Source organism: Prionailurus bengalensis, chromosome D1, assembly GCF_016509475.1.
Source record: "Prionailurus bengalensis isolate Pbe53 chromosome D1, Fcat_Pben_1.1_paternal_pri, whole genome shotgun sequence".
In the NCBI taxonomy this organism is placed as follows: domain Eukaryota; kingdom Metazoa; phylum Chordata; class Mammalia; order Carnivora; family Felidae; genus Prionailurus; species Prionailurus bengalensis.
In genome coordinates, this window is record NC_057346.1 from 108,587,225 (window position 1) to 108,609,784 (window position 22,560).

Sequence of the window (22,560 nt, forward strand, 5' to 3'; positions counted from 1 at the left end):
GGCAGCCGAGGACAAAACTTCTGCCCTGTTCATTTGGTGCCCAGACACAAAGGGGACAGCAAGGGCACAGAGGGGACTGGGGTTGGGGGGAGAACCTTTGCTCACCAAAGAGAAGTCTGCAGATGACCGTAGCAAGGTGAGGGTTCTCTAAGTCTGTGCCTCTTAGTCTGAGCCTCAGTTTCCCCACAGACCCACCTGCCTGGGGGAGCAAGGTGGGGTGGGGCATAAGAGTAGCCCCTTCTTGTTCTGAAACAAGGCGTGTGTGTGCACGCATGCATGTGTGGTGGTGGGGACAGTGGGCATTTTCCCTTCCCTATGTAGGGAAACGCCTGTCAGGACCCCTGCTGGCCAGTGCTACCCCCCAGTGTCCTTCCCTGTCTAGTGCCCTGGAGCTGGGACCCCAGGGCAGAGGCTCCAGTCACCTGAACAGCCTTTTGCTAGGGACGCAGGAGCGGCCTCCAGAGGGCCCAGCCTTCCAGGTAGGGCCTTGACTGACCCTCCTGGTCCCCAGGCAGGGATTACCAGGAGGCACCTGAGGCTCAGAGACCAAGGGCGTAGCCTCAGGCCACATGCTCAGGGTCTGCATCTCCCGGGGGCACCCCACAGCCCTACCCTTTGCAGGCCAGTGTCCTCCCAGCTGTCCCCTAATACCTGGCCCCAGGTAAGGCTGGATCATGGGCTCTTGCAGGGATAGAGCCAAGAAACATGGTCGGGTGAGGCGGGCTCCAAGCCCTCCTCCTGCCCCCTCCGCTCCTGCCACAGCAGAAGTGGGGCCGAGTGGCGAGGAGCCCAGGGCGGAGGCAGGGCAGGCAGGGGAAGGGGTGCAGGGGTGGGCAGGTAGCTGGGGGCCAGTTTGAACCTGCTGGGCAGGTGTGGTGACCCCTGGTGGTGACATGGGAGGTGCTGGGTACAGAGGTGGGGATCTGAGTGAGAGCCAAGGTCAAGGCTGAGGCTGGGGCAGCGCAGGTACACGGGACAAGGGGGCTGGCAGTGGGCAGTTTATTCCACTTCATGCAGACACTGACCCACGCGCTCAAGGAGCTTAAAAATACATTGAACCACACAGGGTCTGTTCCCCACCTCCCCCCAGACATAGAAAGATACTTGGCTGAGTGGGGCTGGGGTCTGAGGGTCCAAATGCCTCCTATTCTGGGACAAGGCGGCAGTGTGGGCCCAGGTAGTAGCGGAGGCAGCGTCCTTTCTCCCCAGAGGAAAAGTGCAGAGACAGGGCCAAGGCCCCAGGCAGGGAGGCCTCATTCTCACAGCGATTGGCAGGGTGGGCCAGGCAGGGTCCTTCCAGGCCCTTCCCCCGAGGGCCCGCCCAGCTGTGGGTCGAAGATCTGGGGAGGCGCAGGGACCAAGATGCCACTGGGGCTGGCTGTGCGAGGTGGGCAGCAGTGCCCCTGGGTCCTGGGAGCCTGGCGCTCAGTCCTGGCCTTCATCCGAACGCCACTTGAGAGCGTGGTCCTTATGTGCGTCGGGAAGGATCTGGTTTCGCATCCCCCCGAGCAGGCTGGACGTGGCTTCCGTGGCTAGAATGAGGGGCTTCACCACAGTTGGGGGCAGCTGGCGGATCACGCCCCCCACGGCGCCCGTCAGCCCCTTCTGCTCGTGGCCCCGGGATGCCACATCACAGATGGTCTGAGCCGTGTCCAGGATGCCCTGTGGAAGTGGGAGGTCAGCGCAGGGGTTTGGGTGGGGAGGTGGCTGTGGGGCTGGGAGGGGGGATGGGGCCTCATCACCTCTCGAACTGTGTCATAGGCCTTGGCCACACCCTCCCGGAGGTCGGCGGGCTGGTGGCCCTTTCGTAGCCTCCTGACGGAGCGCTTGTCCTGCAGGGAGCGGGGGATGGGTGCCGCAGGGGACAGGATGTCATACACCGTCTCAGCTGTGGCCTAGAGGAACACGGAGGGCACCGGATGAGGACACCTGGCCGGGGCACATACGTCCAGCCCCGAGGCCCCCGAGCCAGCCCCAGAGGACCGTGCCAGACCCTTGGCCAGCCCAGGGAGCCGCCGCACTCTTGTCTCCCTCCATAGCTGTGCTTTATGGTGCTGCTCCTGGGGCCCTGCTGATGCTTCCATGACTCAAGTCAAGGGGCTTCAGGTGGGCACATGCCTCCTGAGGGGATTCGCCCAACGTCCTCTGGACCCCAAACCCTCCTCGTGTGGACCACATCTGTGTGCCCTTGCCCCATTTGTGAGGTGCCACACAGGCAGCTTTCTTGAGACTGAGTGCACCGTCTCCCCTACCCTGCACCTTGCCCTGCCCTGTCCGCTGCAGAGGCAGCTCTGGCAGAACACTGGCTTCCCCCCTGCTCACCCCCACCGAGTCCCCTCTACCTTCCGAAGCTGGCTCCTCTGTTCCTTTTGCCCCCTCACTTCTCACCCAGTCTCTTCACCTGTGCCTCTGGGGCCTCTCTGGGACCTGCTAATCCTTCCAGCCTCCTCTCTAGAGATCTTGCCCCCTGCCTGCAGGGGGCTGGGCTTGCAGATCCCAGAAAGCACTGAGCTCCCCCACAAGGGCGTGTCCGTCCTAGTCCCTCTACCAGAGTTCACGGCACTGACCTACAGCTGCTCACAGGACAATGCCCTGGTGTCCCTGGGATCTGTCTGGGCCTAGCAAAATGCAGGGCCTGAATGAGTGAGGGCCGGTCTGGGCCTCAGATTTTCCGTCTGTAAACAGAGTCACACCCCCTGCCCTCCTGTTCAAGAGGTGGCCACGAACAGACACCAGTGGGCTGTAGAGCCTGGAGGGCACTCACCCTCCAGCATGGGAGTTGTGTGGGCCCCAAGTTGGTCACTGGGCCTCTCTCATCCATGACTGTGTCTCATGAGACCACACACCCAAGACTATCCTCAGTAGAAATCTGGGGATGGGTCAGGTGCTGTGGAGCACCCTCCCTGCCCTACTTGGCCTGGAACCATGTGCCCACTCACCTGGATAGCCTGCACCAGCCGGTTGCTGAGTTCCAGGGCGGCGGAAGCCGTGGAGGAGCCAAAAGAGGCAGCCCCCCGCTGCAGCCCCCGCATGAGGCGCCCATCCTTTCTGTACTGCTCGATGGGCAGCCAGAGCAGGTCCCGGAACCCTTGGACTGCAGGGACAGGGTTGTCAGAGAAGCTCAGGGCTGCGCTGCCCACACAAGCCCTGACTTCAGACCTCCTCTACCTATCCCTGAGGCAGCTTCTAGGCTGCCCAAGAGTAAGAGCAGTTTCCAGAGCCCCGATAGTCAGCCACTCACAGAGCTGGACAACTGAGTGCATGGGGCCTACGCCCCCCAGCAGGCCAGGAAGCTGGTTCTTGCGGATGTCCTGCAGCCACTCGTTGAGAGCATAGCCTAGCACCTTGTCCACACCCAGGAGCCTGGGAAGGGGAGAGGAGAGGAGAGGTAGAGCCACACATTGAGGGGTCATGGGACCAGGAACTGAGGTACCCCAATGCTCTCCATAGCACCCCCCGGAGGATTGTGGAGGATGATGGTCCCCATTATACAGAGTGAAACTGAAGGCCCAGAGGGGTGATGAGTTGGCCAAGGCCACACAACCAGTCAGAAACAGAGCAGAGGGAAGCTAGAGGACCTTGGAGAGAGGCTAGCGGTGCTGCAGGGCAAGGAGGGCTCACCCGTGTCGGCAACAAAGCCGCTTCAGCTTCAGCTCAGAGCAGTTGAGCTGGGCCAGGCCAATGAGGAGGCCAGCGAAAGTGCCCTGGGGACGGAGAAGGGATTGGGGTTTACGCGATTGAGCACAGGGGCCTGCCCAGCCCACGGCAGCCTCTGAAGGCCGACTCAGCAGCTGATGTCACCTGGATGCAAGCCCTGGCCCCCTAGGCCACACCTGGGCAGAATGGGGACGAGAGGGATGGGCCCACACAGCCAGCCTGCCTGACAGCCCCACTTACCACCTGGTCCATGGTGACGTGCTTGCCATGGTAATCTAACCAGATAGGCACCTCGGACGTGAAGCGGAACTCCCTGGGTGGGGAACGGGGAGAGGGGCCTTTGGTCACTGACCCGGCCCTCTGCGGCCTGGGCTGGGACCCCCCAGCCTGCAGCCCCACCTGAAGTAGATAGGCTGCTGCTCGGCAGAGGAGCGGTGTCCACTGCCTGTGGTCTCCCGGGAGCCAGGCGTCTCTGTGTCCTCAGCCTGGCCTTCCTGGAGGCTGCTGGGCTGGACTCGGGTCTCAGGGCGAGCTAGGGTGGGGGGCACAGATTGGGGATGGGCCTGGGGATGGCCGGGAGGTGGGAGGCCCGGACCCTCCCCTCCCAGCTTAGCCTCTCACCCTCAGTGGACGTCTCCACCGAAACCATAGGATTGATGCCAGCCGCCAGGCTGGTGAAGAAGTCCTTGAGGAAGAGCAGGGCATCCTGCAGGAGAAGGTGCAGGTCAGGCGCCCAGGCCCGGAGGCAGCGGGGCTCACCTCCAGCTCTACCCCCATCTGACCTCCTCACCTGGTCCACGTTGAGCCGCAGGGGCATCAGTGAGACACGGAGACAGCACTCGGGCCCACCCAGGTTGGTCGTGGGGGCCACGTGCAGCGCTTTGATGGTGAGCTGGGGGCAGAGGGCAAGCTCTGGGTGCCCGCGGGGCCTCAGGTCCCTGCCCCCACCCCGTGCCCAGCTGGCCTCGCATCGGCGCATGCTGTCGCCGCAGCTGAGCCCGCCCGAGCCCCAGCATTCTCCCAAACAGGCCGGCGCGGGCGTGCGCACACGGCTCTGCCCAGCGTGGACGGCGGGGGTGGCCTGTACCATGTTGGAGTGGGCGCGACGTGGCATCCGCTCACTCGTGTGCAGGTACAGGAACTTGTTGATCTGGGAGGAGGCGAGCCGGTCTCGGACCTCAAGCTCCTGAACAATGAACACCTGGCGGGACAGTGGCCGCTCCTCTAGCTCCTGGCCGGGGGCCGCGGGGCCGGGGGCCGGCTCCGCTGGGTACACCTCGTGCTGGAAGCTTACCTGAGGGGTGGGTGGAGGCCTGAGCCACGCAGGCAGGGCCCCTGTCTCTCAGCCACCCTTCTTGCCCCCAGCACCCCCCTCAGCCCCCCACCTGGCTGCCTCCCTGTCGCTGTCCCACAGGCATTTCAAACTCCTCTTAACATACTGAACTCCTCCCCTGAATGTACTTGCTCCCGTTCCCTTCCTGTCGCCTAAGTGTCACCTGTCTGTCACCAAGTCCCCACACTGCGCCCCCACCTCTCCGTCACCAAGGCCATCAGGCTTGCTTCCTTAGAACATCTCTCCAGTCCCTCCGCACTTGTGTCCTGTCCACCGCCTCCAGCTCATCTTGGAACTGCTGTCCCCTCTCCCCTGGACAGCCCCTCCTGGTGGTGCCCCCACCCCCTTCTCCACACAACAGGGCTCTTCATAAAGCACACGCCTGCTCACCTTGCGCCCTGGCCTCGCCCTCCAAAGCCTGCCCTCCACCCTTGCTCCCGATGTGCCAGCCCCGCGACAGCCCCGTGTGCTCACTCAATGGGCGGCACCTCTACCTGCACAATCTCTCAGGTTAGCCTGGCCACCCACCCAACTTGTTCTTCCCCAGCAAAATTTCTCCAGAATCTGACCATCATCATGGGCTCTACAGCGGCCACCCCGTGCAGCCATTGTGTCCTGCTGAGGGCGCCTTACTCTAGTAAACACCCAAGCCGTCCCGTGGTCTGTGGGGCCTGCGAGCCTGGTTGCCAGCTGGACGCACGGCCTCCACCGCCCTCCTCCCTGCCCGGCCGCAGCCTGCTGGCCTCCTTGCCACTCTGGACACACCAGGGAGGCTCCTGGCTGGCAGCCTTCATGCCGTGCTCTCTGCCTGAAAACCTCTTCCTGCTCCCTTCTTCAGGGCTTCGCGCAAACTGCACCTTCTCGAGAACATGGCTGGCCCCCATCCCCAGCGCTCCCCATGCCCCTCCCTGGTTCACCTTCCCCAAACGTTCACCACGTTCCACACCATACAGATCCGTGGCTCCGTTCACTACCACACAAGTGACAGGAAGGGAGGGGTGCTGTCTGCTTTGCCTGTCGCGACACCCGACATCTAGAACAGCACGTAGTGTGCAGCACGGCAGCCGCTCTGTGACTCGGTGCGTGACGGGGGACCCTGAGGTAAGTTGCCACGAAGGGCTGGCTGAGGGGCAGGGACGGGATAGCCTGCCCTGTCCCCCACCCCGGCGGCTTTCTGCACTCTGCCTCCAGCTCACCTTGCTGAGCTGGATCTCCATGAGGACATGGTGCTGCCTCCCACTGCCCCCCTGCGTCCGCCAAGAGTTCTGGGGCCGGTTGGGGCCAGAGCAGCGAGAAGGGGAGCCCCTGGAGCTCATGAAGCCGCCTCTTGCCCTGGAAAGACGGAGAGGGGACAAATGGACTCAGGGGAACCCCTTCCCTTGCCCCTTCCCCTGAATGGGCCCTTCAGCCAGGGACGGGAGACACTCTCCAGCTCAGCCCTGGGAGGTGGGTGCAGGGCAAGGAAGGAAGAACGGAGGCCACCGAGGCAAGGATCCTGCTCAAGGTTATCAGTGGCTGAAGGTCAGAGCTGAACCCCAGCCCGGGCCCCATCTCCTAAGTGGGTGGGCCCCATCGCCATAGCTGCCACCTACACCCATCCTTCTCACCTGTGGCCAGGGTGGGGGCCAAAGTCTCGGCCTCCATAGAGGTGCCAGACGAGGGAGACCTCACGTAGCACCACACGGCTGCTGGGCACAGGGAAGTGGGCAGGTGCCCGGAGCAGGTCTGTGCTGCCCAGCGGCCGTGAGAAGTACCCGTCCTGCACGATGATGGGGCCCGGATGCAGCTGTGTCACCACGGGCTCCCCATCTCGGGGCTACAGGGAGAAGGCCAAGTGAACACGTGTGCACAGATACTTTCCTTAGTCCAGACCACCCTCTCGCGATTTCGTCCCCATCCTCACATTTCCCTCCCTGTTTTGGACAAAAGATGACTCCCCTGGGCCACCATCCCCAGAAGCTGTGTCAGAGTGCTCTTTCCCGGGTGGGGGCTAAGTGCCCCTTGTTCATGCCAAGCCTGTCTCTCTGGGCCCTGGGTCTTGCTTACACATGACATTCATATTGGCTCCTGGGGGCCAGCAGATCCGTACCTTTGCAGCCAAATGGTTTTCCACCCCCTTCTTGCTAATCGCCCTCCCTCTTCTTGATGTCCTATGTCCCATCCCTCTGTCCTGGATGCCATTCTTTCTTCCTCTGGAAAAATCCTTCAGAGCCCAGAGCCAGAGACCACTACCACCCCACCGCCCCCAGCCCTGCCACAGACCCAGCCTCCCCGGGAGCTCTACAAGCACGCTGAAGGGAGCCACTCTCTCCCACCAGTTCCTGGCCCTGCCCAGCCTTCCCCACCAACACACCGGGATGCCCAGACCAGGAGCGTCAAGGATGCAGAACTCGTCACTGTCCAGAGTGTCTCCATCTCCCTCCTCTTCCTTTGCATCTTCTTTGGCCTCTGAGCAGGACCCCAAGCTGCCAGTAGGGGTCACAACAGGGGGCGAGTGGGGCTGGGCCCCACTCCGCTCACCGGGGAACAGGTAGACTGACACGGGTGAGGCCTGAGGGAGGGGGCCACCTGTGGAGAGAGAGTCCAGTTTGGGGGGTGCGATGCCTGATTTGGGCGCCTGATTGCGTCCCCTGGCCCCAAAGCACTCCCATCCCACCTGAAGGCTGGGTCAGCTCCCGCAAGCTGCGCTCGGTGTCCAAGAGGGCGTCGGCCAGGTCCCGCTGGTTGATCAGGGCTGTCTCCACTGGGGGGCAGGAGGGCAGGGAGGCAGGGCTCTCGGAGAGCTGGGCCAGGCAGGGGAGGAGGGATGAATGAATGACAGGAAGGAGGTACGCCTGCTCCTCCGAAGCCAGCACCCCACCCCGAGGGGGCCACGGCAGGGGCAGGGGCAGGGGCCTGGCAGAGTTCTAGTGGCCTGCAGGGCCAGGCCTCACCTGTACCTTCTGGCCGGCGATCTCCGTGGGGCTGGGGGGCCGGGGAGGGGGGTGTAGGTCGCCCTCATTCATTACGTACTGGAGCAGGTTCACCAGCAGGGCGCAGGAGTCCGCGCAGCTGTGCACGTGCACCACGTTGTTGGAGCAGCGCAGTTCGAACAGCGGCTGGCTCTGGGGGCGGGGTGCCGTCAGCCCAGGCTCCACACCCCACCTGCCCAGGGTCCATCCCTCCATACAGCCTGCTGCCCGGCAACCCCACTGAGCAAACTGAGCCTGAGACTAAAAGGGGCTTCGCTCGGGGCCACCCAAGGCAGCAGGGGTGCTCCCGGCTTGCCAACGTTCCCGTGTCCGTCCTCAATCCCTCGCCTCAAGCTGGGGAGGTGGGGCCAATTATCTCCATTTTACAGATGAGGAAATGGGGCCCCACAAATGCCGTCTGACTCTCAAAGCCCTTTTTTTGCTCTGGCTACAGCTGCCTTCTGGTGGTGGGGTTCCCAATTTGAGACATGCACGGTGGGCCTGGCCCTTTCTGGGAGGGCCAATAAACAGAGCCCGGCACTGAAGGGCAGGCAGTGACCATAACCCCAGCCCAGGCCCAGGTAGCAGAAGGGAAGAGACGGCCACAAGGGAAACGGTGATCGGCCTTTGCGACTGCTCTGGCTCCGGGCCACCCCGGGCAACACTCACCAGTTTGCCCTCGGTGCTCCCCTTCCAGGTTTTAATCACAAGCTCCAAGAGGTCGACATCCAAGACACAGACGTAATCTGAAGCAGAAAGTAAGAGAAGTTCCAGTTGCTTCTTCACTCCCAGTGCCTGGCCCACCCCCACAGGGGAGAACGTGGGGCTCATCCGAGTGCAGCCCTGGCGTGCATGCTAAGGGCCCAGCTAGCAGCTAGGTGAGGACATCTGGCTGCTCTGGGTGTGGCCGGGGGCTGGGGTCCCTCAGTGGGGAGGGAGACCCGTCCAGGCCCTGCCCACCTCGCTGCAGATCCGGGGTCTCCACCTCACACTTGTCGGACAGGTATAAGGCTGAGTCATCGAGGATGAACCTGGTGGGGAACAGGGCTGAGAAGGGCCCAGGAGCCGCTGCAGACTGCAGCTCCATGGGAGCCACAGGGGTGGGGCTCCTAGAGATGGGCAAGGGGGCACCCACAGGGGGTCCCAAGCCCACAAGAAGCCAGCGCTGGGTCCTCTTCGGCCTCAGTGTTCTTGTCTGTACCATGGGGAGACTGGGCCTGTCTCCTGAGCCGAAGGCCCGAAATAACACAAGCTTGCTTAGGTCACATGGCACTTAGGGCTCTCCAAGTACTTCCTGCACCTCCCCCTCACCTCACAGTGGCCCCGGGAGGGACGTGTCCTGCGTCCCCCCCCCCCCCCCCCGACATTCATTGTTCTTTCAAAATATGTTCTTATTTTATTCTTATTTGCGTAGGCTCCATACCCAGTGTGGAGCCTGATGCAGGACTTGAATTCCTGACCCTGAGATGAAGACCTGAGCTGAGATCAAGAGTCAGATGCTTAACCAACTGAGCCACCCAGGTGCCCCAAAATAAGTTATTTTAATGGCAACATAGCACAACCTCCTTTGAGACATCTCAAAACGTGGAAAGAAAAAAGAAATGATCTCTATTCACATTCCCTGATCCCAAATTCTGAGAAAAGCGCCTATACATTTCTTTCATCCTTTCTGTGAAGCCACAGGCACGGACACACATAACCCCTCATAAGCCTTGACGTAGGTTTTTTCAGTCCATGCTGCATTAAGGGATTTTCCATATTTTTCAAGGTCATTCTTTGACTTAATAGCTGGCTAACCCATGTTTACTGACTCAGGTTATAATCTGGGGGTATTTAGATTATTTCTAGGTTTCAACTGTTTTATTTCTTTATTGTGAAGTAGGCTTCACACCCAGCATGGAGCCTAATGCAAGGCTTGAACTCACAACCCTGAGATCGATACCTGAGCTGATATCAAGAGTAGGATGCTTCACCGACTAAGCCACCCAGGTGCCCCTGAACTGTTTTGAGCTATACTCCAGAGACATCACATTCCACCTGTTTTTCTTATAGATCCTTAGGACAACCACCTAAGTGAGACTGTCAAGTTAGAGAGCACAAATGCTTTTAAGGCTCTGATTCAGAGGTTCAATTGTCCTTCGGGAAGGCGGAACCAATTCTCATTCCCGAGGGAGGGATCATCACAGAAAGGCTCAAAGACCGGCCCGAGGACACACAGCAGAAAGGCAGGACCCAGGGGAGTAGCAGCTGCAGCCCAGTTTGGAGTGGGATGGAAAGTGAGCTGGGTGGGGGTGGCACATACCTGAGTAGGAAGGTGGAGGTGTCCATGATGATGTTGCTGGAGAGCGTGAAGGTCTCAGCGGTGACAAGGACGCGCACAGGGAGGTAGAGGGGCCTGGGGATCACACGTGGGCTAGAGTAGGCTCCTGACACATGAGAGCCTGCGCCCCCGCCCCTGGCTCTTGGCCCACCCAGCCTGGGTACCTGTAGTCCACGGCGCAGGAGAACAGGTGAGTGTGTAGGACAGTAATGACCGTTGGGGGCAGGTAACCCAGCACTGGGTCATCAAGCACATCTAAGAACTCCAACAGCTTTGGGGACCAGGACAGGAGTTGTGAGGACAAGGGGCCTCTTCCTTCCTCTAAGCAACCCCCACCCCCACCACCCCAGCACGGCTCCCCACCTGCTGCCCGTCACCTGTCAGCTGCCACCATACCCCTTGCCCAGGGGCTTCGCCTGGAAGTCAGCTCTGGCCCAGCCCAGACCCCTCACACTGGCCTCCCCGCTGGTCCAGAGACCTGCCTGCCTATACCACTCTCACTCACCTGGGAGTGCCAACTCTGCTCCGGTAAGGCCATGAAGTGGCGCAGGGTGGCTCTGTGGAGCCTCAGTGTTACCAGGAACTCCTGGAGGTGGGGCAGAGTCAGCATGGTGGGGCCCAGTCCGCCAGGCACCAGAGAGGCAGTCGTCCCAGCCAAGCGGGTGGACCGGGAGCGGGCACTATTGTACCTTGACGTTCTTGTGGGGGTCCAGGTGGATGCGCACAGCAGTGGACAGCATGTGGGGGCCCCGGCCCTGGCCCGTGTGGCCCGAGGCTCCCCGCTCGGTCACGCCTTCCTCTGACGGGTAGATGGCTGGGGCCAGCTGGGCCGGAGGAGCAAAGCTGGGCGGCTCCAGGCGACTGGGCAGCAGGCGGTCAGCCACAGCCGCTGGGGAGGCACCCGGTGAGCCCCCTGCCAAGCTGGCTGGCCGTCCCCTCCACCCGGGGCCCAGTCCCTCCTGAAAGCCCCCTCCCCTCATACCTCGGTGATAGAGCTTCGCCTTCTCGGCTTCCAGGCAGAAGTAGCCGAGTCCTGGCTGGCCTCGGTACTGGGAGACACTGAAGATGGTGCCTTGCTCCACATCCAACACCAGTTCCCCGTGTGAGGTCTCTAGCCTCCTCCCAACCTCATCCTGCAGACAAAGCACGTGGCTTGGCCCCACCAGGGCACTCAGTAGCCCCTAGGCCCTTGGCAGGGGAGGGGGCCCTGGAGCCCCAGCCCGCCTAGGACCAGCCCCAGCTCTACCCAGATTCTGCTAAAGGTCTGGAGCAACACTTGCCTGTTTTGCCAGAAGGGGAGTCATCCCTGCCCTCCCCGCCATCCAGCACGAGACAGCACCCATCTGGACCCCTAGCGTGGCACCTTGCATACAACCGGCGCTAATGGGGTGTGATGGGATAGGTGGGTCATGGGTGGGTGCTGCTAGCTGGATGGGCCACTCTCGGCCCCACTGGGGGCTTTTTCCCCCAGATTCCCCAACTGCTCAGACAGGTCTTGCTCTCCTGCCAGTGGTGGGTGGGGAGCTCTGGAGTCAGGGGGGCTCACCTCCCCAGGGCTGCCCTCACCTTGGTCTCACAAAGGGCTGTGATCCGACCTTTCAGCACCGTCACCAGTGTAGAGAAGGTACTCTGGGAGCGAGGACCTGGGGACTCAGGGGCAGGGGGCTGGGGGGCGCCTGATGCCCCTACTGAGAAGAAGTGGGCATCCTCCTCATCCGAGTCAGAGTCTGGGGTGAGATCAAAGAGCCAAGTGGGAAGGAGACCTGGGAGGGCTGCCCCAGCCCTACCCAGCTCTGGGGACCTTGGGATCCATGCCAGGGCATCCCTCCTACCCAGCTTGAAGGCCGATTTGCACATCTTGAAGTTGGCATGCCAGCAGCCTGAGGGGCCGGGGAAGCCAGGGGGATGAGCAGTGGGGTCAGGGGTGGGAAGCAGGTCCGCAGGCTCCCACATGAGTAGGTCGTTGTTGATCCTGAGACAAGTGGACGGACAGCAGCAGTGAGGGTGGCCCAGCCCGGCCCCTCCCCATACTCCCCCTACTCGCCTGAGTCACCACCTGTTATAGAGGCTCTCATACGCCTCCTTGCTGGGCAGGAAGATATGGGCACTGGGCAGGACCACTTCAAGGCTGCAGCGTGATAGTGCCAGGGCCCGGCTCTGGAAGGTTTTCATCTCCTCGGGGTCTCCGGGAATCACCATCTAGTCAGGGGAGTGGGGAAAGGCATCTGAGAGATGTCAGGGTCTGCCGCTGGCTCGGGAATCAGACTCTGGTCTGCACGCCGACTTCCTATCATTCATTCATTCTCATGCACTGATGGGAGCCCTTCTCTGCTGGGAGGTAGGACAGCCATCTCGGGAGAAGCGCTGGCAGCATGCCAAATCTGCTTGGAGGGCCTCATATATGTTAACTCCTTTATCCTCATGATAGGCCTACGACACAGGTCATTGCACCCACTTTCAAGATAAGGAAACTCATCTGAGTATAAGTCTCTAAGAGATTAGACCAGTTCTAAGATGACAAAGCTAGAGTGGCAGAGCCTGGATTCAAACCCACTTTAGCCCAGAGACCAGGCCCTTAACTGTCTCTCACTCAAATCTCATCACCTTCAGAGAAAAGGATCCCGAGGTCCCTGCCGAGAGACAAGGTCCTGATCTCCCCAGCGAAGGACCTGCCCCCACCAGTGTCCTCACCCTTAGGCCCCATGAGCTGGGGTGCTTCGGACTCCCCACTGATCAAAGACGATGGAAGCGATGCCACTCTTGCCGGTGCTGGGTCACGTCACCTGGTGCCCTAAGTGATCCTGTCCTCCCGGCCCACAGCCACCAAGTGGCTCCCTTGGGTTTGGGGCCTCACCTCCTCTGTCTCGTACATGGTCCTCTTGGAGGAAAACGGCGAGGGCTCAGGTTCCCGCAGCTCACATGGACTCTCAGCCGACAGCTCCAGCTCCTCTCCCTTCTCGGGGGTCACCTCCCACTGTGCACTGCTGAGCTGGGGGTTCAGGGTCACCACCACCCTGCCAGGGCACAGGCCTGTCACCGGGCTGCAAGTCTCCCTCAGCCCCTGGTCCCCGCCCCCTCCAGCTTCCTGCTGCCCTCAGGAGCAAAGCACTCCTCTCCTGTCTGCCCTTTGAGCCCCCACTTACTGGGGCAGGAAGTATTTGTGCCCAGGGCTCTTGGGATCCAGGGCTTTGGAGACCCGCAGGCAGGGGATGGGTGGCTTCTCTCCGTCTTCGTAGGTGCCTGCGAGGATGAAGAGGAGGGCTTGTCGTTGCTGCCTTTCCCCATTTCTTCCCCAATGTCAGGTGGGGTTAGTGGGGGCCCGGAGCCTCCATCGTGGTGCCTGCGCCCTCCCTCATGCCCATGGCCGGCAGCAGTCCAGTGATGAAGGGTCCACTCTGCACACTCTCAGAGGAGCCTGAAGACAGGTAACGCTGGCATCTCACAGAGCTGGTGAGACCTTGGGCCCCAGTCCATCCCAACTGTGTCTCAGTCCCTTCCGTAGCCCTGGGCCCCCCTCTCCCAGAGGCCTGAGGCCCTGCCCTGGGTATTGTCCTCTGGGGGCTCTCACCATGAAGGTCGGAGCAGGTAAGTTCCAGGCGGGTGGGGACGGGCGGACCAGGACCACTGCTCAACTCTGACCGGAACTGGGGCTCACTCAGCTCCAGCCGCAGCTGCTCAGCCCGCACAGCTCGGCCTGCCCAGGGGTCCCGCTCGGGCCGCAGGTCAGCAATGGGGAAGCGCAGCCGCAGCGTGGCCTGGGGTGCTGACAACCGCACCACTGTCTGCTGCTCGGCAGCTGGTGGGGGTTCCGTCTGCGGGACGAGGGGGGTGATCAGAGCTGCCAGAGGCCCCAGCACTATGGCTGTGAGCTAGAGGGTCCGTGCCGGCCCCCTGCCCCAGCTGGGTATCTTACCAGGAGGCCAGCAGGTGGTTCGGGAGGGGGTATGGTGGCCAGGCGCAGCAGGGCAGCAAGCCGGTCCAGGGCCCCCAGCTCCACATCTGCCTGGAAGTCAGCTAGGTCCAGGGCCAGTTCTGAGTGGCAATGGCAGGCGGCTGGGCGCCGGGGTCGGCTCTGAGGGTGAAGGTGTTCAGGTCAGCGAGGGCTGTGGGGTAGGTGAGGGCAGGATGGGAAGGGACCCCCTTGAGCAAAAACAAAACGCAGAGGCCGCCTGGCTGGTGTGGAGAAAAGCTTGCACAGGGGACAAAGCTAGGAAGGGAGAGGGAGACCCTCACCACATTGCCTGACAAAGAGGACCATGTTTGTTTAATATAAGCCATCCAATATTCAAAACGGGCAGGGGTTGCCAAGATGAGCCAGGGAAGGGGCAATCAGGCCAAAGGATACATGTGTAGGGCCCAGACGTCGTCTTCAAGGGCTCCCAGATGGGGAGGTGTGCTCTAGCTGGAGCACAGGCAAGGGGGCTGGAGGGTGGGAGCAGGCAGCCACCAGGGGAGGCCGGGGGATGGGGTGGGGTCAAGGTACCATGGAAACAGCCAAGGGCCCTTAGGCACGGGTTGGGGGGGCTACCTTGGACACACGGCGTAGAGTCTGCGTATGACGCAGGTGGGCACAGGGCCGAGCTGAGGCCTGGGAACCCAGGCTGCCGGGGAAGCTCAGGATCTGGGATGGGACACAGGAGGCAAGAGTCAGGCGGGGCCTCCAGATCCACCTGAACCTGCGGGCCCTCCCACATCCTCACTCGCTCTCGGCCCTCACCTCCGTGTACTCAGGCTCGAAAGCGCCCCTGGGCCACAGACACTCCAGCACCTCGAGCTGCCCAAAGTGCACCTGTGTGCTGGTAGTCCGCCGGCCCCTGCCTGTCCGCAGTTCCCAGGACAGCTGCACAGCTGTACCCGTTAGCCTGCGAGGAAGAAGCTGGGCATCAGAGGTTGGGCTCGGGGGGCTCGGGGAGTCTCTCCTTGGGCCCCTGCCTCAGGCTTGTACCGGACGTGGCTACAGGGACAGGCCCTCTGGAAGCGCGGTCGGAGATGGTGGAAGTCACGGGAGCCGAAGGGCCCATCCTTGGTGGCATCAAACTCCGAAAAAAAGTGGGTACTGAGGTCAGGTGGTCCAGAAGATGGGGCAGATGTCTGAAGCAAGGTCAGGGTCATGCCCCCCAGGGTCATCTTTAGCAGCGAGTCAGGGCGCAGGGTGTCCGGGAGGGGTGTGGGGGCCGTCTTGCCTGAGAGGAGAGAGGTTTTACCAGGGACTTCCCAGAGCTCACGGGCACCCCAGGTAAAGTGATGGTCAGATGCTGGGCCAGGGGCTGGGAGAAGCCCTGGCCCAGATGGACTATGACTCTGGCATGGGGCCTGGCCGGGCAGGGGCGACACAGAGCCTCATCATGCCAGAAACTGAGCCCAAGCTCAATTCAACCCTCTCAAGGAGCTGGAAGGACTAGAGGTGGCAAGGCACTCAGTCCAGCGCCTGACACACATGATCTCTCGACAAACACCGGTCAATACGTATAGCTCGGCAAGGTTAGATCTTATTACACCCTTTCTATGGAAGGGGAAACGGAGTCTCCAAGAATTTAAATGCTTTGCCCAAGATCACTGACTCTGACACCTAGCCCTCTATCTATTGTGTCACCAGCCTCCCGAGCATCCCCAGGGAACCAAGTCACCCACGCGGACGGCTAAGCATCAGTGGAGGCCTCCTGCACCCACGTGACATCACAGGGGCACTGAGGCCTCTTCCAGCTGTTCTTGCCCCAGGAGCACTCACCAGTTGGGTGGGCATGAGCAGACAGCCGGCGGGGGGCCATGTCGCTGTGCACAGAAGATCCTAGGTCTACATCGGAGAGGGAGAGCTCGGAGAGGGCTGAGGCCACACTGCTTGTGAGGCCCGCCATGGAGAAGAAGAGGTCTGTGGGCCAGGACAGGGGAGGTTAGGGAAAGCCATACTTGGTCCCTATTCCTGCACCCATGCTCGCTGCCCAGACAAATGCCAAGTGTGACCCCACACCCACCAGTGTTGTCCAGGTTGACAAGAGGGCTGGCAAGGGGTTCTGGGCTGAGGGGTTCAGCCACAGCCCCTGCCCGAAGCTGCTCATTCAGGTCCTGCTCAATCAGCCACAGGTCTTCGGCACCTAGCGGGCGGCTCTTGTTCAGCTTGTCCACCAGGCCCTCGGGGTCTAAGGAGGAGGACAGTTGTTTCTGTCAGCCCGGCCTGGCTGGCCCCTCCCCAGGCATCCATTCCCCTGGAGCGCCCAGAGGCCTCACCTGCAAGGCTCATGGCACTGAACAGTTCTTGAAGCCGCTGGAGCTGCCGAGGGGTCAGGAGCAGGTGCAGGGAGCCCAGCTGTCCAGACACCTCCAGCTGGGGCCAGAAGGGGCCAGAGGAGACAACCATGGAGCCTACATCTGCCACCTAGGCCCTCTGAGAGCCACCACTCACCTGCCCTCACCCAGAGGACGTAGGATGTCAGTTGCCAGGCTAAGCTGTCACCAGCTAGTTCTGGAACCCCGGCCACAACTTGACCACTGAGCCTGTTTCTCTAATTGCTAAGAAGGCAGTAACTTCCCCCACTCAATGACCCTGCTTTGCACTGCTGAGGCGTATTCTGAAATGGAGCACATTCCATCCTCCACAGGGGCTTGGGACCCACCTTGGGGCCTGGGAAGGCCTCATTCTGCTTCAATTTCATTGTCAACTCCATATACCCTGAGCAGCTGCCAATCTGCAAGGGGGGTTTTGGGGGTTCCTCCTGGAGGCAAGAGGATACAGGAGGGAACGGGTTGAACATATGAGGTCAGAGATGGTCAGGAGGAATGGGGGGACGGTCAGTGGGGGCAGATGGGAGAGAAGACAGGGATTAGAAGGAGAAAGAAACTGTGGGGATCAGAGTCAGCCCACCTGTGGGGGGAGCTCCTCGAAGTGTAGGCGGACCCCCGCCAGCTGCAACAGCTTGTGCAGGAAGGCAGGGGGCTGGTGCACGTCCACTGGGGGGGCCTGGCTTGGGTCCCGCACTGCCTCGTCACAGTACTCCAGTCTGGGGAGTGGAGGATGAGCCCTTGCCCCAGCCACCTCAGGCTGGCGCCCCTCTCCGAACACAGCACTTTGTTCTAGGGGTCTGGGGTCAGAGTCTGGACAGCAGAGCTTCCCCACCAGAGCCAGGCCATCCTGGACCTCCAGGGCCAGCCCTTCTTCCTCAGACCCTGGTGTGTTAACCTGCTCCTTAGGGCCCCAGCCACTCTGGGCCTGTATCACCCTGGCCGTCGGGCCCCATTCCAGGCTCACGATATGGTCCTCCCACCACCACAGCCACCACCAGGACCACCCAAAATTCGCCCTGCTACCTCTCAGGAGCCCAGGCTGGGGTTAGGGGCAGGGGCACCGCCAAGGCCATGCGGCAGCCCCTCACTCCCCCTCCTCTTCGCACCAGACCACCCCGCTTGGCATGCCCCTACCTCTGCACGTGGACTTCCACCGCCACGCCATGCTCCCCATCACCTGGTGAGTGTTCCACCCTCACCACAGTGTCCAGGAAGGTCACCTTGATCCTTCGTAGCACTGAGGGGTGGAAAGGGGTCTCAGGCCAGGTAGAGCCGCAAGGGAGCAGGCAGAGTTTCCCCACTGGGGCAGCAGAGTGGCCATGCCACTGTCTAGGGCCCCTGTTTTGTGGGCTACAGGGGGGCAGGAAGCAGGGTGGCCATGGGAGGCCTACCTACTTACCAGTCTCAATGGTCTGGGCAAACATTTCCAGTCCCTCCAGGGGCTGTGGTGGCTCAGAGGGCTCGGGCAGCCCATCCCGAAGGCACTCCTGAGCCAGCTGTAGGCTCGTGGTCATGCATGAGGCCCAGCTCTGTGAGTCAGCAGCCCCTGGCCCTGTGAGTAGGCAGAGGGTCTCAGAAGAGGTGCCCAGGCCTACTCCTACCACTTGCTCCCCAGCCCCCTGCCCCTAGCCTTGCCCAACCCTCACCTGGGCCCCGGCGGGGCTGCAGAGTGAGCTGGAGTCCTGACACACGCACGGTGCAGTGGTCGGTGAGCAGCGCAGCCCAAGGCACGGCCACCTCGATAGAGCCCACAAAGCCTTCCACCAGCTCCAAGGGTGATTCTATGGACTCCAGCACTTCGTTCACAGACTGGGAGCAGGGAAGGGACAGATCCGGCTCAGGGAAACCTCCAAATGTGGCGGTCTCCCTGGCTGCAGCACTCCTGGTGGGCTGCTGCGACCTTCGAGAGCTCCCTGGCTCTCCCTGCCCCCTCCCTACCCCCCACCCACTGCCCCTGTGCTACCTATAAACTTCTACTATCGCTCTAGCTGATCCCTACTCTTGACCCATCCTTTAAACGTGGTCCATCCTTTAAACCAGAGGAGGGGGAGCTGAAGGATGAGAAGGAGGAAGCCAGGCAGAGGGGATGGAAGGTGGTATGTTCCAGGCACGGGAACAGCACGTGCAAAGGCACAGCGGAGTGCAGCAGCACCCACGTTCTCTCTGGATCAGTGTGGAGTTCAAGGGGAGTGTACACGAGAGGCTGGCAGAGGGCCGAGCTGAGCCAGAGGGGACCCCTGCCCAACTTCAAACATTTGGTGTAGCTGTACCTCTCTGAGGTATGAGGCTGAGAACCCCTGGTTACAAATGGGGAAATAGCACCGTTGCCAGTCTGGGAGCTTCTTGAAGGCAGGAACTCACCTGCCTGCTTCACGTGACCCCAGGGAGTGTGTGGTACCACCCAGAGAGGATCCCAGTAACGCTTGTTGGATCCGTGAGTAAACAAACACATGGCAGCACTAGAAGACTCATAGAGGTCAAGTTGAAATTCCTTACCCAGAGATCCATAGATGGGAAACTGAAGCCTAGAGAGAAGGGCCTAGTTTAACCACTCAGTGTGGGGTGAGGACTGTGACTGAAGTCTCTCTCCTCACCCCATCCCAGGATCCCCAGGCACTCAGCTTCTTCTGGGGTCTTCAAGGCAGGAGCGGCAGGCAGAGCAGCTTGGAGGAGGGGCTGGCTATGGGGAAAGCACCTGCTTTCCAAGGGACAACTCCTGAGGCCAGCCCAGAAAGCATCCTAGCTAGGAGCCATTTCAATCTCCACCAAGAGGGCAGGGCAGGGCTGGGCAGGGTGGGAGTGTTTTCTGGGACTGGAAGTAGGAAGAGGCAGCCTAGAGGTCTTGGCCATTTCTTTCAGGCCAGCCTAAGAGGCTGAAGTCAGAGGTCAGAAAAGGCCTCCTCCACTAGGATTCACAGGCAAGAAGCTATCGGGAAGTGTCCCCAGCTCTGGGCTCAGGAGTTTCCCCTTACCTTACATTTGCCCAGGGAGGCCTGCCTACCCCTAAAGCTCAGCTCTTCCTGCCCCACATTGCATTTAGGCCAGGCACTCTGTCCGCCCAGCCAGAAAACTGAGAAGCCCCTGCCCCATGCCCACCCCTGCGGCTCTGGACTGGAGGGCTGACCCAGTGCCAGCCCTGGGCTGATGCCTCTAATTGGTGGCTTCTTTGCAACTTCCCAGTTCAGCTGAGTTGTGAGTCACCGCCTCTCACCGCCCCCAGCCTCAGGCCTCTGACCCAGACCTTCTTCCTCCCGCCTCCCCAGCATCTCCCTTGGCCTCCTCCCGGCTTGAAGCCAAACCTCTCCATTTTTCCTCAGGGACTCTCTGGCAGGTGGGGACGGATGCTAACTCCCAAGCCCCTCCCCAAACGCTACTGGGTCCATCCCACTCTCCCCAAAGCAGGAAGTAGGCAGGGGCGGCAGTCGCCAGTCACACGAGGTGTTGATCAACACCGGCGCTGACGCGGTTGTTGACATCCACGTCCGGAGGCGGGAACCCCACCCACTTGGCCCAGGATCTTAGGGTCAGGAGGTCAGAGCACCTTTCCCACAGGTGCTCTCGGCAGGACTCCGGACCCCTACCAGCTTTCCCTGACCAGCTGCAAGGCCCCAACTCTCTCACTGCCCTGGCCCGGGCCTATTAGAGCTCCCTAGTTCCTCCGCTCCTTCCTCACCTTCTCCTTAGCCCCTGAGAACCACGCTTCCCAACTCAGGCCCCAAACTCGATGTGCTTATTCTGGCATTCTTCAGACAAGTGACATCCCCCTCCCCAGCCTCAGTTTCTCCTACTGTGGAGGCAGGGACCCAGTCCTACCCAGCTTCTGGCCCTGGAAGCGATCAGTCGCCTGGAAAGGGCCTGACTCCCATGGCCTCTCCACGCCGTATGCCCGGTCCCCAGCCCACCCTTCAGTCAGAATCCTTAGGTCGTTGCGGCGCCCCCCGCCCCCTTTCGCGAGCTCGGGCCTGGTTCCTCACCCAGATCTCCAAGTGGATATCCCGCAGGGCAACGCTGCCCTTGTACAAATCGAGGCTGAGCTGGTCCAGGCTGAGGTGCTCCTGGAAGAAGTGACCCAAGTAGTGGTGCAGCAAGTAGCGGCATACCCGCTCTTTTACACAGTTCGACCATGGCCACAGCCATCGTGACATCTCGGAGACCGTCGGGCCCGGGCCGCCTGCGCTCGCCACCCGCCGGCGATGCCTGTCGGGCTTCGCTGTTCACTAGAGCCCCCGGCTCTCCCCGCCGCTTCTCTCAGCGCCAGGCCGCGCCCCCCGGACCCTCAGCCACGCCCCCCACGCTCAATGCCATTCGCCGTTGTAAAGGGCGAGGCTTGCTGATTGGCCGCGGGGGGCGGAGTCTTCGAGCACGAAAAAGGGACTGGGCTCTCCGCACGACACAGGGCTCCTAATCCTGATTTACGCTTGCGTAAATATTCTCGGTGGGAGGACCTTTAACCTCCCTTCTACGGGCTCTGGGAAGGCTGTTGCAGGAGGTACCAGCCCCGCAGAGGAATGCGCATGTGCCGACTCTTCCAAGTACTTGAGGTAGTTAGGCAGGATTTAAAGGGACAGTGTCCCATCAAACTTAAGCTTCCCAGAGGAATAAAGTCTGTGTGAGAGCCCCAGCGCGCGTCATAGAAACAATTAAGTGAGTAAGCATTTGCATTTTACAAAACGCTTCACCATCTTTTATCTCATTCAACCCTCATGACCTTCTTAGGTGGAGATTTGAAAGATAAGAAAACCATTTTACAGATAAGAAAACCGATTTATAGTCCATCACCGAGGAAGTCCCCCCCCCCCCCCCCCTTACCTGGAATGCTGGGCCGGAGATTTACCGACCCTCCCTTCTCTCCGCATTTGGTCAAGCCTCCAGCTCCTCTCTGGGGGAAAAAAAATTAGTTTTTCTTATCTCTAACCTAAAATTAATAACAGATGGACTTAATCCCTTGAGCAGGGGTCTGTTGTTTTTGTACAGCCAGTGAGCTAAGAATGGTTTTTACATTTTTTAGTTTTAATTTTAATTTTTTTTACATTTTTAAATAGTTGGAAAAAATCAAAAGAAGAATAAGACTGCATGACACATGATAATGTCATGAAGTTCACCTGTGAGTATCCATAAAGTTTTAGTGGAACACAACCACGCACGATTAAGTACTGTCTGGGAGCTGTTGGAAGGTGGGGAGCTGTTGCCCCAAATAATTGTTTCGTGGCCATTTACAGAAAGTTTGCCAACTCTTATTCTACAGGGTTGGCCACCCAAGCCCTCTGACATCATAGGTGATTTAAAGGATACCGACAGGTAATTATAATTCTATTTTAGCCTTACTAGGGAGGGGGACTCTACTGCAATCTAATAAAGGCAGCCTGAAGCAAGGGCAACCACCCTGACCTGAGAGCCAGGGGCCTGGATTCCAGTCCCAGCTCTGTGTGGCCTCAGGCAAGTCACTGTTCTTCCAAGAGCCTGTTTTATCCCCGGTAACCTGGAGTTGGGGTGGTAGGTGGTACAGTCCATTTACCTGGAAGGGACTAAGGAACAGCCTCCTAGGTAATTTTGGGAAGTACTGGGAAGGTTCCATTCAAGGCAGATTAATAGGAAAATGTGGAATGAATCAAGAGATTAACCTTTCTCCCATAATAGGCCAGGGGCAGTGTTATGTTCATCCAACATTTATTAAATTAATAATAATTAAAACGAGAGGGGTGCCTGGGTGGCTCAGTCAGTTAAACGTCCAACCAACTTCGGCCCAGGTCAGGATCTCAAGGTCTGTGAGTTCGAGCCCTGCATTGGAGCCCCACATCAAGCTCTGTGCTGACAGCTCAGAGCCTGGAGCCTGCTTCGAATTCTGTGTCTTCCTCTCTCTCTCTGCCCCTCCCCCGCTCACTCATGCAGGCTCCCTAGCGTGCAGTCTCTCTCTCTCTCAAAGTAATAAATAAACGTTAAAAACATTTTTTTAATAATTAAAATGATAGGGGCGCCTGGGTGGCTCAGTCGGTTGGGTGTCCGACTTTGGCTCAGGGCAT

General features: G+C 60.4%; 1 protein-coding gene across 2 annotated transcripts; it reads right to left on the reverse strand.

The window, feature by feature from the left end:
- Positions 1–985: 985 nt before the first annotated feature.
- Positions 986–20,791, reverse strand: ATG2A (autophagy related 2A). Of its 2 annotated transcripts, none has more exons than XM_043581628.1 (41): positions 20,515–20,791; positions 18,187–18,349; positions 17,940–18,092; positions 17,675–17,777; positions 17,121–17,256; positions 16,873–16,971; positions 16,487–16,583; positions 16,234–16,398; positions 15,990–16,130; positions 15,207–15,444; positions 14,979–15,123; positions 14,790–14,882; positions 14,175–14,333; positions 13,830–14,073; positions 13,405–13,501; positions 13,116–13,275; positions 12,318–12,460; positions 12,094–12,233; positions 11,828–11,988; positions 11,244–11,394; positions 10,951–11,150; positions 10,767–10,847; positions 10,426–10,532; positions 10,244–10,336; positions 8,902–8,972; positions 8,611–8,687; positions 7,924–8,094; positions 7,647–7,773; positions 7,344–7,558; positions 6,598–6,806; positions 6,187–6,322; positions 4,745–4,951; positions 4,448–4,549; positions 4,279–4,363; positions 4,057–4,189; positions 3,898–3,970; positions 3,622–3,704; positions 3,242–3,363; positions 2,940–3,094; positions 1,743–1,895; positions 986–1,662 (listed from the first exon to the last, which is right to left on the reverse strand). In XM_043581628.1, the coding sequence occupies exons 1-41, from the start codon at positions 20,683–20,685 to the stop codon at positions 1,426–1,428; spliced, it is 5,796 nt and encodes a 1,931-aa protein (XP_043437563.1). In that variant the 5' UTR covers positions 20,686–20,791; the 3' UTR covers positions 986–1,425. The 2 variants fall into 2 exon arrangements, with proteins under 2 accessions (XP_043437563.1, XP_043437564.1); XM_043581629.1 differs by having other exon boundaries at positions 7,930–8,094; positions 20,515–20,789.
- Between the last annotated feature and the right edge of the window lie 1,769 nt (positions 20,792–22,560).

Bases quoted from the DNA above. Each gene is read 5' to 3' on its own strand.
- ATG2A (XM_043581628.1), bottom strand. From the start codon at position 20,685: ATGTCACGATGGCTGTGGCCATGGTCGAACTGTGTAAAAGAGCGGGTA. The intron at 15,124-15,206 runs GTACAAGCCTGA...TCTTCCTCGCAG, and splicing joins TGTCCCTGTAGCCACGTCCG to GCTAACGGGTACAGCTGTGC. The intron at 12,461-13,115 runs GTGAGGCCCCAA...TCCCCTGACTAG, and splicing joins CCATGTACGAGACAGAGGAG to ATGGTGATTCCCGGAGACCC.